This window comes from Amphiura filiformis, chromosome 17 (assembly GCF_039555335.1).
Source record: "Amphiura filiformis chromosome 17, Afil_fr2py, whole genome shotgun sequence".
NCBI lineage: Eukaryota > Metazoa > Echinodermata > Ophiuroidea > Amphilepidida > Amphiuridae > Amphiura > Amphiura filiformis.
Window position 1 is genome coordinate 35,543,306 of NC_092644.1, and position 15,776 is coordinate 35,559,081.

The 15,776-nt window shown below is 37.7% G+C and overlaps 1 protein-coding gene across 1 annotated transcript; it reads left to right on the forward strand.

Annotated features, from left to right (window-relative positions):
- The first annotated feature begins 13,427 nt into the window (after positions 1-13,427).
- LOC140138244 (histamine H3 receptor-like) lies at positions 13,428-14,679 on the forward strand. Its single transcript, XM_072160158.1, has one exon. The coding sequence runs from the start codon at positions 13,428-13,430 to the stop codon at positions 14,640-14,642; it is 1,215 nt and encodes a 404-aa protein (XP_072016259.1). The 3' UTR covers positions 14,643-14,679.
- Positions 14,680-15,776: the final 1,097 nt, after the last annotated feature.

Genomic DNA, 15,776 nt, shown 5'->3' on the forward strand with positions numbered 1-15,776 from the left:
ATTATAGCATTCTAGATATTACATGTACTCCTGTGTGTTTAATTCCCTGTGTGTAAAACACCACCACCACCACCACCAACAACAACAACAACAACAACAACAACAACAACAACAACAACAACAACAAAAACGTTAATGTTGTTATAATGTTGCATAAAGAATTATTGTAAAAAGAATTCCAGCTGGCTTAAAAAAATTCTCACCCACATTAATGTTTTTGGAATATTTCAAAAAATTGTAATCCAAAACATTAATGTTGCATGGTATCCAAAATCACACGTAAAACTATAAGCACTTGATCATTGTCATTCTTCGCCCAAATGTTCTTTGGAAAGTTAAAATATAACATATTTGCATATTTGAACCTAAGGAATTAAAGTTGGAAAGCTTCCAATTGCAGAAATCAAAGTTTTTCGGACAAACTATTATTTATTTTCAGTGAAAGCATGACTAACATAGCACCATCGGATTATAAAATAGATAATTTTAATGAGATACACAAACTTTAGGAAGAGGTGAGTATGTAAAAGCGCCTGCTGATCAAACTTGGAATGAACTGCATTGATGCGCGCATTATGTAATCGTTAATTTCTTCGCAACCAGTCAACTGAATCAAATAAATTTTCTAATGTGATGCACAATAAAATAGGCTATGTGCTACATTTTAAATGTTTTGATTTTGATGTATATTTCTCGACTTACGTCCAATTTTATTCACTCTGTAATTTTGTTTTGGGATACCCTGTATACAGATTGTGTAACACATTGCAAAGCGCGCCTTAGAAATACGGCCACATTATACACTAAGAACCAGGTTGTGGAAAATCGACATTATTATCAATTATTTCCATAACCTTGCTCACCCGGAGGAATGTGGCTGGCCACGCCCCTGTTTTATGGGTGAGTTGTCGGCGCTGTGCTGGCGGCCGAGATCTAAGGGCTTGCCTTAGGTGAGAATTCTTCTCCTCTCTCAAATTATTCCTAAAAGGTCGGGAATCCTGCAATTATGTTCAGCTACTGTTGAAATTAGTTTATCTGTGCTTATTTCTCTGATTATAAACTCTGCTTCATTGAGTAAGAAACGGCAGGGCCTCGAAATTAATTCAAGGGCAAAATACATTTAAATTACACATCGAAATATTATAAATAATACCATGACAATTATAAAGGAGATGGTCAAAAGGTCAATAAGGCCAGCATTGATAACCCCCTTATTACAGAACTAATTTAAACCAGCAACTGGTATTAACTGGGTACAAACACATGCTTTTATGCTGGATGAAAAATCAAATAGTAGATACATATATAATAATGTCTATTTTCCACACCTTCGTCGGTTCTCCGTGTATGAGTAATATATCCCCGGCAATACTTGGTGAAGTGTTTTACACGTGATCAACATCCACGTGATCGTACCGACGCGACTTCAACATTACTTGATTTAATATTACCAATGTGATATCATTTACTACTGTGTTATAATTTCAACACGCCGCCTGAAGTGTGTAGATTAAAATCAAGCACGACCTCACATGGTCGTCACAACTAAACATTTTTCATCGGGGTACATTTACATGCATACTTATTTTCAATATTAAACCAAATTTACATAGTCGCCCTTTTAGCCAATTAGATACTATTGGCTACACTGTTTGTGTGGAAGGAGCGGAACCAAACTATCAATTAGGATTCACATTTTGCTACTACTTGCAGACAACTAAGCGGATATTGAGATGGCGTCGTCTTCTGTCACAGCAACCATGGAAGCATCAGTCGATGACTACAATTCCAATAGCTCCTCATACTCCTCATACTCTGCATACTCCTACTCCTACTACTGGGAACCATTCGATGTAGAAGACATAACCTGGATATCCATAGTCATGGGCGTAATTGTAATCATTACCATCGTGGGTAATATCTTCGTCATGATAGCTTTTGCACAAGATCCTAAAATCAGAAATACGGTGTCGAATTTGTTTATACTGAGTCTCAGCATTACAGATTGTATAATTGGGCTATCCATTCTCCCTATCGCAACTTCTTGGGTATTCCTTGGCGATTGGCCGTATGGTAAAATTTTCTGTCAGATTTGGCTTCTAATCGATTTCACCGCAAGCTATGTGTCTGTACTCATGATCTCTTTAATCAGTTTGGATCGTTTTTGGTTGGTGACAAAAAAGTTAAGGTATCGCGATTTCCAAACACGTCGTCAAGTGAAGACCATGATAGCATCTTGCTGGATCTTTAGCTTCTCATTTTATGCAGTCGTGACATTTGCTTGGGAACCGATCGCGGGAGAATCTGTGATTGACTACTCGTGGAATTGCGAGATGGAGTTCATCTACCACGGACCTTTTAATATTGCTATACTGTTCATACAATTCATCCTACCCTTCATCGCCATTTCTATTTTAAATTCAATAGTATATATAAACATAAAGCGACGTTCTAAAGGTATGGTGAAGCCTCCTACCAACCCGTCCCCAAAACCTGTCACAGAGCATGGAGACAAAGGAAGCATTGAAACTTCTACCATTTCTTTGTCAGTGTCCGCATCAGTCGCAAATAAAATATCACAGAAACCGAAGGTAAAAGATGATCATAAAAAGGAATACAATCGCCATCGTAAGGCAGCTATAACTCTTGCTATTATTGTAGGCGTGTTTTTAATTTGTTGGCTCCCATACTTCGCGATTACCGTCTACACATCTGCCATTTGTGACGATTGTGTCTCTGATAGAGTTTGGGCTGTTGTTAATTACATGTTGTGGTGTAACTCTACTATCAATCCGCTTTTGTATGCGGTTACGAACATTCATTACCGACGGAACTTTGAACGATTCTTGGGCATCCACAAATGTGCGACGCACAAGCGGGAGCCGACGTCTGATGTAGGTACCGGAACTGCGTCAACTGTCATCACTAATAGCGCCATGTAATGCGGATAGTAACGTTTATGTTTCGCATTATAAACGAAGCATGCTGAAACGAAGCATGCTGGTTTTTTCCCATTATCTTGACAATTCAACATGTGACAGTAGATAGTTATGCTGTGTAAAGGTAGATATTAAAAGAGTATTTCATGATGCTAGCAATCTTTTTTATAACATTTATTCGTAAATATTCACGAAAAAAGCTATTCCCAAAATGTCAGTTAATTCCGATTTTGCGTATGCATGATTATGTGTATTCATAGTCTCCTCCATAGGACACGGTGCTGTAATTTCGTTCTGGTTAACCATAACGAGTCGTCATGACAATATTTTACTAAACGAGTTAATCTGCGAGAAATACTTTGTACATAAACATTATGGAGCCAGAGGATTCCAGTGGTATAACAACCTCAACCTTTATTTTTTCTTGAGAAAAGTGTAGGTGATCACGAAATGCTGAAGATACCGATTCGTCTGTCATGGGGTAGCGTATCGCCGAATGTTACCTATAACTATGTACATAATATTTGACGTTATAATGTTATAAGAGTTAATGATTTCGGGAATATAAGCCGTCATAATGGTCACTTTATGATTAACGTGACAATAGTAGATATTTCAATTGTTGTTTGGTTGTGATTTGTGAAGTTGCGATACACAAACTTTCATAAGCAGTAGAAAAATACAAAGTCATGAAAGTAGGACTCGAACATATAAATATATGAATGTATTTATCGGCAAAACTCGACGAAATTATAGTACCAGATCTAATCTGATTGTCGAGATATATTAAAGATTGGTGTCTCTTATTGTTTTTATATAGGTAGGAGCAAAATGTAGTGACTCTAGTACATGTTACCACAATCCCTATGTAGGTACACCCGGGAGGCACTCCCACTGTGGAGGTGACGTGTATGTAGGGCCGTTAAGACCCCCATTTTCAGCATCGCTATCACCCAAAAAACCCATATTTTGTTATGAGCACCTGCTCTGTCACCCAGAGGAGGCTTAGATAGATTCCCACAATGCACTATGATTGGGAAATTGGATCAATATAACCTAATTTTAAAGGCAAAGTCCCCATTACCTCACACACAAAATTATAATTTTAAAATTGCAGCTAAATATTGTCTCACTGCATTAATTGTATTCCCAAGTCGCAATGTTTTGAATGTTAAATAAAAGGATGAAAATACCAGATATTTGCACACAATTCCAATGCATGGTATTGTCAACTGTACCACATGTGTACAGAAGGCAGACATACCAAGGCTAGAAACCCAATTGTGTTATGGGAATGTATTTTTTCTTTCGATCTGTCAAACCAAAGACCCTTATCTTTCCACTTGAACATCAACAAGTCATCTATCATTGATTTTGTTCATTCTTTTGAAATAGCAACACCATTTTAAGCCATTAAAAAAGTCAGTGCCTCCCTAATTTAGATCTCACCTAATGACACTATATTTTGTACATTTTGTTCTCACCGAATGCCAAAAATCATGCTCTCAACCAATCACCCCATATTTGTTTTTATATTTTGCTCTCATCTAATACCTACCCAGCAAATACAAAACGTTTTCGACATCATTCGCAAAAGGTTATAAAAGGTTGTCAGAAAACGTTTAAATGTCGGGTTATATAAAGGGTATAAAAACGTTTTAATAACATTCCAAAAACATTCTTGAAAACTTGATACAAAACATTCTAAACAAAATGTTATTTTGGGGTTGAAAAAATATTTTGCGAAAAATGTTTGCCCAAAATATTTTCAATAACGTTTTAAAACGTTTTCATGACCTTTATATAACCTGACATTTAAATGTTATTAAAAGGTTTTGAAAAATACATTTTAAGAACATTTCTGTGTTTGCTGGGTTCAAATATTTTAACATAATGTTATTTAAGTATTGACACAATATTTGGCAAAAATGTTTGCAAAAATAGTTTACAATAACATTTTTTGAAAACATTTAAAAATATTGTTGTAGTGTGTTTTTATACAAAACGTTTTAAATCGTTATCATGACCTTTATATAACCCGACATTTTAATGTTATTAAAACGTTTTTACCTAAACCAAAAGCCAAAATATAACTTATTTAAAACGTTTTTAAAACGTTTTTGTGTTTGCTTGGTATATCCATTTCATCATGTTCATATTGAAAGGGCCTCCGAGATAGGTACCTTTTGTTGCCACTGGCTTATAAAGAAAGCTTCCAAAGCATCAAGGAAACCATCCGAGTACAAGAAACAGGCTGCATGTACAAAAGTTTAGCGATCTTTGGTTGCAACAGGCGCTGATCCAGGCTGCTGGTAGGGGTGTTGACTTGAGTGAGAGGAAAGATGTACGGCTGAATTTGGGATTGGGGCCAAAATCACCCATTTTGAAAAGCCACTCCAAACTGAGTTGCAGGAGGCTGTAGCAATAAGAAAACTATGAAGAAGCTTCAAGAGACGTTCTTCAGATATGACGGATACTCTCAATTATCTCACATGTTCGAGTTTCTGCAACAGGAACAAACAACTAGCAAATCTTAATTTTGCGCTGGAAATCCCTCTAGCGTCGATTGCCAGAAGCTTAGTTACTCTTCATCAAGTGTTGACAAAGGAAATCGTGTTTGCTGAAACGTACACAAGTGTATTTTCATGATCAGATACAGCGAACTTGTTTGCTCAGGTTATACTCTACCGATCCTGATGGATTTGTTCAATCAGATATTGTGAATGCACTCTGTATGTCAAGGATGTCATGTGATAAATGGAATCCAAAAAGCAGCATAATTTTATTAGCTTCATTGTCATGAAAACCTCGACACTTATCATTTTGAATTGGCACCCGTGTTAAGGTTAACAGTGCATGAAATATATATTACATTAATTTCTATTTCTTTAAGATAATTGAAATATAAAATGTTGGTCGCGTGCAGAATCGTTCTTTCACACGAGCCCTAGTAAAAGTCTGCAAAATAAGGCGAATTGCATGACAATTGTATAAATTAATCGAATTGTGCGAAAACTATGACGTCCACGGCCCGGGTAATTATTAATATAATCATTATTTTTCTTTATTTAATAAAGCACTGCATACAAATATCTTTGACATATAAGACTGAGTTTAAAAAATTTCTTTGAGAATGTGTCACGAAAGAGAAAATAAATTGACAACAGAGTCATATATTAGTAAAAGAACTGAACTACATCATCATACAAATTTGTTTTTAATTATTAACACACTTTAGAACTATTGGAAATTCTTATTCAATGGGTGCGTCTTGTAAAGAATTCATGTAATTTGATTGGTTTTCTGGTGTATAATATCTCACAATAGTTGATAGTGATACTAGTCAGGGCGCGCGCCGCCACGCAACGGCGGCACGCTTGTTGCTCTTCAATGATCGCGCGATAATGCGTTCCCGTAATACACGAGCGAGAACTAAGAACGCGATTCGGCGGCTTAGATGTTCGTGATGGTTTCGTTCATTTAAAACAACGGGGATATCCTCACAAAAGTAACTTTATTTTTCTGAAAAAGGCAGTTTTTCTCGCAAAAATTACATTAAAACTGAATAAGAATGAGAATAAAAGATAGGATTTTGTCTTTTGCCTATCCAATATCGTGTCATAATGGATGGGCTGGCCAATATTTTTATCGTAGTGGATACCGGCTGGCCAGCCCATCCATTATGACACGATATTGGATAGGCAAAAGACAAAATCCTATTTTTATTCTCTAATTGTTCAACACTTTCCTCAACATACATACAGCCAAATTGTATTATTCGTGTCAACAACTGTGATCGAAATCCGAAGCAATTCGCGTGTTTCCCTATTCTGCTATTGGTGTCTATGTTTCTTTCTTCTTTTACCGTTTTCTTCCAATGATTAATAACTCTTGAGTGAGAAATGTGCTTTTATGAAAACGCGAATTAAAAACAAATTATCTTTAGCATCAGTGGTAGAAGTTTATTTTCCATTTCAACTTTGCAAAGAAAGTAAACTACTTTAAAATATTAATAAGATACACATTCCACTGATTATGTTGTAGGGTCATCTCATGAACCTAAAAAAGTTGGTTTGGTTTGGTCCTGTGGGGTGCAAAGTAAGTGGTTCTAGCTCCCGAGTATAACAGGTTCGTCATTTTTTTTGCAACTATGGAAAAGTACACACCTACAAAAGTTTTTGGTGTAACCTGTGTCGTGAACATTATCAGATATGGTTGATGATTAAATTAAATGCTACTAAAGACGAGTGTTGCAATCAATAACAATATGATTTTTGTTGCAGAAATATGTCATTGCGTTGTGTATATAGTTACTGATGATATGTTTATGACAAAATTCTATTTTATTTTCCCGTCAAATTGTCATTAACCTGAATATTCTAGTATCTGTGTGGTGCCATGGGGTGTGGTGCCCCGCTTTGGTTAGTTGATCATTAAATTATATGCTACGGAAGAAGAACATCAGTACTGTAGTACTTTATTTATAGAGTGATCAAAATGATCGTTATTGCAGAAACTTTTATCAACTTGCATAACAAATAAACCTATAAGTACAAATACTGTCCAATAATATATCAAAAATTTCGTTTTTTGCCGTAACCAGGTACGTCTTTCTATATACATTCGATGCTATGTACTAAAAGTGTATGTAGCTGGGATGAAAAGCCGATAATCATATGAAACATTTGACGTTTCGTGTTCAATATATACCTGAAGATTCCAAAAACACTTACAAAAAAAAGCTTACATGAAAAAAAATATTATACCGACAGCAATCGTGTGTTTATTTTTCGGACTTCAATGTCATAAAAGTAATTTTTTTATAATTTGCCATAAAATTGTTATATATCGAGAGAGAAAAAACTCTCGACTTGTTTGTATATTTTACGATTTTCACTGTTACAATGGTAGTCCTATTTTTATCACAATGGTTTTATATGCACCTCGCATCCATTATTGTTATCGTAGAAACCTTCTTGGATGCTACTGTGAATGATGGTGCTGACTGAATAACTATAGACAGACCTACATCCAACAACAATTTGTCAAAGAACCTACCCGGGAAGACCAGATTCTTGACTTGGTCATCACTGATCTAGATGCCACCTGCATCTAGATTTTCGAAAGTCCATTTCATTTTAAACTAATAGTGCCGCTGTGCAGAGATGGCAGTGTGGCAGTACGTCACAGTACGATAAGACCGACTACCGGGAAATGAGAGGTTTCTTGTATCTGCAGACTGGTCTCTTGCACTCCAATCTGATGACCCAGAGGAAGCTTGCAGCGACATCGCCACTATTATCATTGATGCAATGGAGATTTTCATACCAGCAAAGCTTCTTTTCAAGAAGACTGGTGACAAGGTATGGTTTGATGACCACTGCAATCGACCAGAAACCAACTTATTCAGAAAGCTATAAAAGAACAACACTAAGGAAAACAAGGATAAGTTTACAAAAGTTAGAAAGGGGTATAATCATGCAGAAAAGATAGTCAGAAGGAGGTATAAAACAAGTTGAGGAAATCACTCTCAGATGGCAGCCTCAGCAGCAAAAAATCGTGGAACTGTTAACACTCTGTCTGGTAAGTCAATCAGAGTTGATTATACCAGTGCTGAAGAATGGGCGTCAAGTGTACACTACATCAAATGACAAAGCTGAAAAATTTTGCCAGACCTTTGCCGCCGCTAAATGTCACTTTGCCAGTGCAGAAGAATATGCTCCTGAAGTTCAGCATACAGCAACGTGCCCAATGGAAAAGATAGCTTTGAAGGTCAAAGATGTTAGGAAGCTTCTTAGGAATCTGCAACCAGCAAAAGCTACTCGTCCTGATGAAATCCCTGCAAGAGTCCTGAAGGCGTCCAGCGTAGAATTTGTAAGACCACTCAGCCTGCTGTTTGAGCTTTGCTTCTCCAAGGAAGTTTTCCCAAGCCAATTGAAGACTGCATGTGTCATCCCTATTTATAAGAGAGATTCTAAGTCTAATCCATCTGTGTACCGCCAATTTCTCTGTTCTGCATCAATCAGTAGAGTCATGGAGGCTGTTATACAGAATCAACTTTCAACTTCAGTATCTCCTTGGAAATCTATATCAGATAGACAGTTTAAAAGTATGCCACACTACAGCCCAGCTCACCATTCAGACCCAGTAGTCCAAATCCCTGGAGAGAGGTAATGAAGTGCGCCTGATTGCCCTGAACGTCAAAGGAGCATTTGACAAGGTCTGGCATAACGGCATCTGCTCAAAAGGAGTATCCGGCAAGCTGCTCACCTGGATTAGGAGTTACCTGACAGATCGTTCCATCAAAGTTGTCTTATCTGGCTAGTCATTAAGTACTTCTTCCATCAATGCATCAGTTCCCCAGGGGTCAATATTGAGTGTCCGGTACTCAAGGTCATTTGCATCACAACCCAGCTGAAGACTGAAGGTTTCAGTCCAACGTCGGTTCGTCCGTCAAAAATAGGTATGTCTGGTTGACCAGATTTAAATTAAATCTTAATTTCAACATACCCAGATGAATGAGAGTCTACACAGTTTGATTCGTAAGGAATACAGCAAGGATTGCCTAAAACTAACAAAGGACCTTGAGAAAACGGCGAGGAAAGTAGCGAATTATCGCAACCATTTACGATTCAACGGCCTCCGGTTTTTACAGGCTGATATACCCCGTAGCGCGAAACTCGGTTCTAATATCAAGGGATCGCGTGTTGAGAAGATCATTCACAGTGCTGAACGCAAATTGTTAAACGAGAGAGTTAGACAGGTTAATTTTACGATCAAAAATTTAAACAACAAGAAATCTGACATTTCCCGCGAGTTGGGTGCTCGGTTGCCAACGGAGATAAACAACAGGGTTACGCAGTTCACTGAGCATGCGCAGTTAGCACAACACGAAACAACAAAATCTAGACAGGTAGAGAATTCGGCAGGCTTACAGCGGTTTCACGTGCCAATAAGGATAGGAATTGGAGACAAAAGGAGAACTTAATTGATCATAACATCAAAGATAGATGGGTGAGGAATTTATCGGACAGAAAACTCTCGGTACGTGAGCAAAGTTAACTTGAAAAGGGACTAAATTTCGCGGTTGCATCTAAGCGAATTCAGGTCACTGACATTATCACTGCTACTGAATCGGCGATCAGAGGAGTTGCTATCGGGCCAGATAAAGCGGAAGAATTACGTTCGCGAGTGAGTGCCAGTATTAAAAGTGCCAAACCACCTCAATATAATCTGAGCAAAAATTACTTTAGTGCGCTAGAAAGCTTAAAGAAGGATGAAAACATCACTATCCTTCCGGCTGATAAGGGCCGTTGCACTGTGGTTTTAAATAGTAAAGACTATGATCAGAAGGCTAAAGCACTGTTAGACGATGCTAAAACTTACACTCCTCTCAGAAAAGATCCAACGAGTGGTATAAAGTGGTTCTAAACTTGGTGAACTTGAGAAAAATAGGTCACTTGATTTCAAGTTAAAACATCAGCTGTACCCGACATCCGAAACCATCCCGGGTTTTTACGGCCTCCCGAAGGTTCACAAGGACACCATTCCCTTACGTCCGATCGTGAGCAGTATCGGCTCAGTTACTTATAACTTCGCCAAGTATTTGGCTAGAGTTTTGGGTCCTGTGGTTGGCCTATCGGACCACCATAATCTGAACTCTAAGGATTTTTTGGATAAAATCCAAGGCCTATCGTTGGCACCGGATGAGACTATAACATCTTTCGATGTTACTGCCCTTTTACGAGCATTCCTCCGAAGGACGCAGTCTCAGCGGTTCGCGAAGTTTTGACTCAGGACACCACACTTCATGAGCGGACAGCCTTGACGCCTGATCAATTATGTGATTTACTTAGTCCCTGCCTAGACAACACCTACTTTACATACAGCGGCAATTTTTACCAACAATGTCATGGATGTTAATGTTCCATATGGGATCGCCTGTGTCACCGTTAATTTCTAACCTGTATATGGAAAGATTTGAACGCATTGCTTTGTCAACGTTTCCTGGTATAGCGCCCTCTAGATGGTATCGTTACGTGGATGATACATTCATCATAATTAAATCTAATGAACTTGGCAGGTTATTCAACCACATCAATCAAATAGATCCTCATATCAAGTTCACGCAGGAAGGTTTGTCGGACAACAAACTCGCTTTTCTTGACTGTCTAGTGTCCGTGGAAGTTGATGGCTCCCTTACTGTGTCTGTGTATCGAAAACAGACACACATGGACCAGTACCTACAATTCGGTTCCAATCACCCGCTAATTCAGAAACTCAGCGTGGTAAACACTTTGTTTGGCCAATATTTTTTCAAAATGCATTAAATGTTTATATTACACCTATATACAAGCATCTTCCCCCTGAATAAAAGTCTAGTTTAGTTATGACTCTAAAAAGTTGAAAATCCTATGTTGAAAACTTGCTTCCTTAAATTTTGTATAATTATGTATTACATAAAAAGTATAGAACAAGCTCTGAAAAACCACGACAAAAGGAAGCAATGGCCAAATAATTGCCTATTGTTTTGACAATTTTAGGCAAATTAGCAGCCATCTTAAAAGAAAGTTGTTGGTATTTGATTATTACAACTAATAAATTTACTAAACCGTCAAATAATTTTAGTATTTTCTTCAAAAATGTCGTTTTTTGCCGCATCCAGGTACGTCTTTTTAAATCATATGAACAATTTGACGTTTCGTGTTCAAGATATGCCTAAAATTTCCAAAAACACTGACAAATTATAAGCTTACAGGGAAAAAAGTACTCATATTTACTGACAGCAATCGTGGTTTTTAAGAAAACCACCATGACCACGCGGGAGTTCTACCTAATCGGGTGTGTGCTACTTGTCTTCCAAAGGAGATTATTTTCCGGACTTCAATGTCAAAAAGTAATTTTTTTAAAGTAAGTTGCCATTAAATTTTGTGAATTTAAAAAAGTGGAAAATATTTTATTTCAGAAGAACATTTACAGATGCAGAGTATGTTGTCGACTTGTTAGTACTTGTACGATTTACACTGTTACAATGGGTAGTCCTATTTTATCACAATGGTAAATGTTCTACCACATCAATGTGTAAGCGCTCTTTGGCAAAGTGATAGTTCATTGAATTTACAACCGTATGACAAAACAGGAATGTTTTGCACAAGATTGGCAATTTAAAGAGTATTGCTCATTCTATTGAGGCTAGTATTATGGATAATATAAGTGTGCTCTTTTATTTAATGACATAAAATTTGAAAATATTTTAAGGACCAGTTTTGGTTTTGACTTTTAAAACCTACATTTTGGTCAAAAATCGTGCTGGGATAGCTCTAGATTTACCACATTCGCCTGGTATACATTGAATTGTGTTATCTATTGACCTAATGAAAAAAGTGTTTTAGGGGGAAGTGTTAGCTTTCGTTCGATATAAAAACATTTCTGATTGGATGAAGGGAACACTTGAGGTTTTGAGAAAAAACAATCACATAGGCATATTTTCCAGCTAGAAGCTCACACAGCTCTTATGATTCTATGCACTCAACCGTCTAGTGTAACGAAAGACTGTGTAGAGACAATTCACTGTTAGCTTGGACAATTGTGTGCTCAGGTGTATCGAGGTTGAAAATGTTTTGAATGGAAGTAAGTTGGGGTAAAGTGTTAAGTGGGCCTATCAGAGGGTGTAAAATAATGCCCGCCGGAAATTATTTTATATTGCCCCCCCCCCCTCACACGTACAAGCAACTTTGTCCCTGATTATCCATTGAACTATCAGGCTATTAATTAGGTTAACACCAAATTAAACTGTACAATAGACATGACCTTCATATTCCACGCCGGCAATCAGTTAAATAACAAACTATTAATACCACGTGGTTGGTTTTTGACGCTCGTTCTAAAAGATTCATTTTAATATAATAAAACCCAAACGATGCTTGACCGAGGTGATCGAGAACCTCCGCGAGGAAAGACAAGGTGTAAGGATGCGCAAGTAGATGATAACGCTAGACTTGCTAGTTCAGTGTTTGATGTTGGTTGGTTGTTCATTACTCGGTTCATTAACATCATCAGTAATTGGCTATAATAATAATCTTGCCTTGGGCAGTTTGAGAATCCAGTGCACTGATAAAAATAGTTTCTTGAGGTAAAATATGATCTAATTATGGACTGTTCCATTCAACGAGGTGCTGCCGAGTTGAATGGAACAGTCCATATTTCATCGCTTGAGAGTATTATATCCATTGAACGAATTGAACGAATACGCGACTTCAATATTACTTGATTGTAGGCTTTATTATTTTTTTTCATCGGGGGCATTTAATGCATACTTGTTTTCAATGTTCACTCACTGCTGCTGGGGAGAATAATGGTGAGCAATTTCTGGTATCAAATTTAACACATTCCGACAAAGGAATCAACTATTTCAGTATTCATCCAAAAATTGCGTTACTGTCACTTTTCAACGCTACTACTTTTGCAGACAACTAAGTGGACATTGAGATGGCGTCGTCTTCTGTCACAGCAACCATGGAACCATCCGTCGATGACTACGATTCCAATAGCTCCTCATACTCCTCATACTCCTCATATTACTGGGAGCCATTCGAAGTAAAAGACATAATCTGGATATCCATAGTCATGGGCGCAATTGTCATCGTTACCATCGTAGGTAATATCTTCGTCATGATAGCTTTCGCACAAGATCCTAAAATCAGAAATACGGTGTCGAATTTGTTTATACTGAATCTCAGCATTACAGATTGTATAATTGGGTTATCCGTTCTCCCTATAGACACCTCTTGGGTATTCCTTGGCGATTGGCCGTATGGTAAAATTTTCTGTCAGATTTGGATTGTAATCGATTTCACCGCAGGTTATATGTCTGTACTCATGATCTCTTTGATCAGTTTGGATCGTTTTTTGTTGGTGAAAAAAAAGTTAAGGTATCGCGATTTCCAAACACGTCGACAAGTGAAGACCATGATAGCATTTTGTTGGATCTTTAGCTTCTCATTTTACGCTGTCGTGACATACGCTTGGGAACCGATCGCGGGAAAATCTGTGATAGACTACTCGTGGAATTGCGAGATTGAGTTCATCTACCATGGACCTTTCAATATCGCTATACTGTTTATAGAATTCATCATACCCCTCATCGCCATTTCTATTTTGAATCTAATAGTATATATAAACATAAAGCGACGTTCTAAAGGTATGGTGAAGCCTCCTACCAACCCGTCCCCCAAACCGCCACCAACCCCTGTCACGGCGCATGGCGACAAAGGAAGCATAGGACCTTCTACCATTTCTTTGTCAGTGTTCTCATCAGTCGCGAATAAAATATCACAGAAACCGAAGGTAAAGAAGGTAGAAGATGATCATAAAAAGGAATACAATCGCCATCGTAAGGCAGCTATAACTCTTGCTATTATTGTAGGTGTGTTTTTAATTTGTTGGCTCCCATACTTCGCGGTTACCATTTACACAGCTGCCATTTGTGACGATTGTGTCTCCGAGAGACTTTGGGCTGTGGTAAATTACATGTTGTGGTGTAACTCTACTATCAATCCGTTTTTGTATGCGGTTACGAACATTCATTACCGACGGAACTTTGCACGATTCTTGGGCATCCACAAGTGTGTGAAGCCGAAGCGGGAGCCGACGTCTGTTGGTACCGGCACCGTGTCATCTGTCATCACTGATAGCGCCATGTGATGTGGGTAGTAACTTGTATTATGTGTCGCATTATAAACGAAGCATGCTGATTTCCCCATTACCTGGACAATTCAAAATGTGATAGTAAATAGTTTTACTGTGTAAAAGTTGATATTAAAAACAAACACGCAGTTAGTAATCTTTTTTATTCCCAAAATGTCCGTTGATTCCGATTTTGCGTTTGTGAGTTTATGTGTATTAGACTGCTCCATAGGGCATGGTGTTGTATATAATTTACTTCTAGTTAACCAGAACGTAATTCTAATTTGTCGATATTTTGGTAAACGATTTATTATTTTCTTTGAGAAAAGTGGGGTGATGAGGTTGTGGATCACGAAATGCCACTTTAATGTTTTAAGCTAAAGTGGTTCACCACGCGCGTGTTGTTTTTTAATTATTTTTTTTTTGGGGGGGGGGATGGCGAGCGCCCCAAGGGTAAAAGTAGGGGCGGCAAAAAAGAAGGGGCAGCGGAAGAAGAAGGGGCAGCAAGAAGAATTATTAAAGAAGAAAGGGCTGGGCAGAAGTTGCGGCAAGAAGAATTATTTATTTAAAAAGGGCGGAAAAGTATGGAAAAGGTTAAAAAATTGTACAACGAATGGGGTGAGCGGTGGGGATTAAGGGGGGGGGTGACAACTCTAATTCTTTCATATTAAAACAATTGTGTTTAAAAACTTTGATCCTTATGGTCACTTCATGATTAACGTGAAAAAATAGATATTTCAATTGTTGTTTTGTTGTGATTTGTGAAAGGCGATTGTATATGTAGTTGCGATATTTCATGAGCAGTGGAAAGCAAAGCAAAGTAAGACTCGAATATATAAATAATTGTATGTATTTATTGGCAAAACTCGGGTGAACAATTAAAATTACGAGATTCTAGTTACCAGATCTAATCCGATTGTCAAGAGATATTTAACATGTTAAATAACAGTGTAAGCTAGTGGTCTCGTATTTTATTTATAGGTAGGGGCCAAATTTAGTGACACTCTAGTACATGTCACCGCAAACTCTATTATATGTATCCCCGGAGCACTCCTACTTTGGAGGTGACGTGAATATAAGGCCGCTAAGACCCCGCCCCATTTTCAGAATCGCTGTCACCCAAAGACCCCATATTTTGTTATGAGCACATGT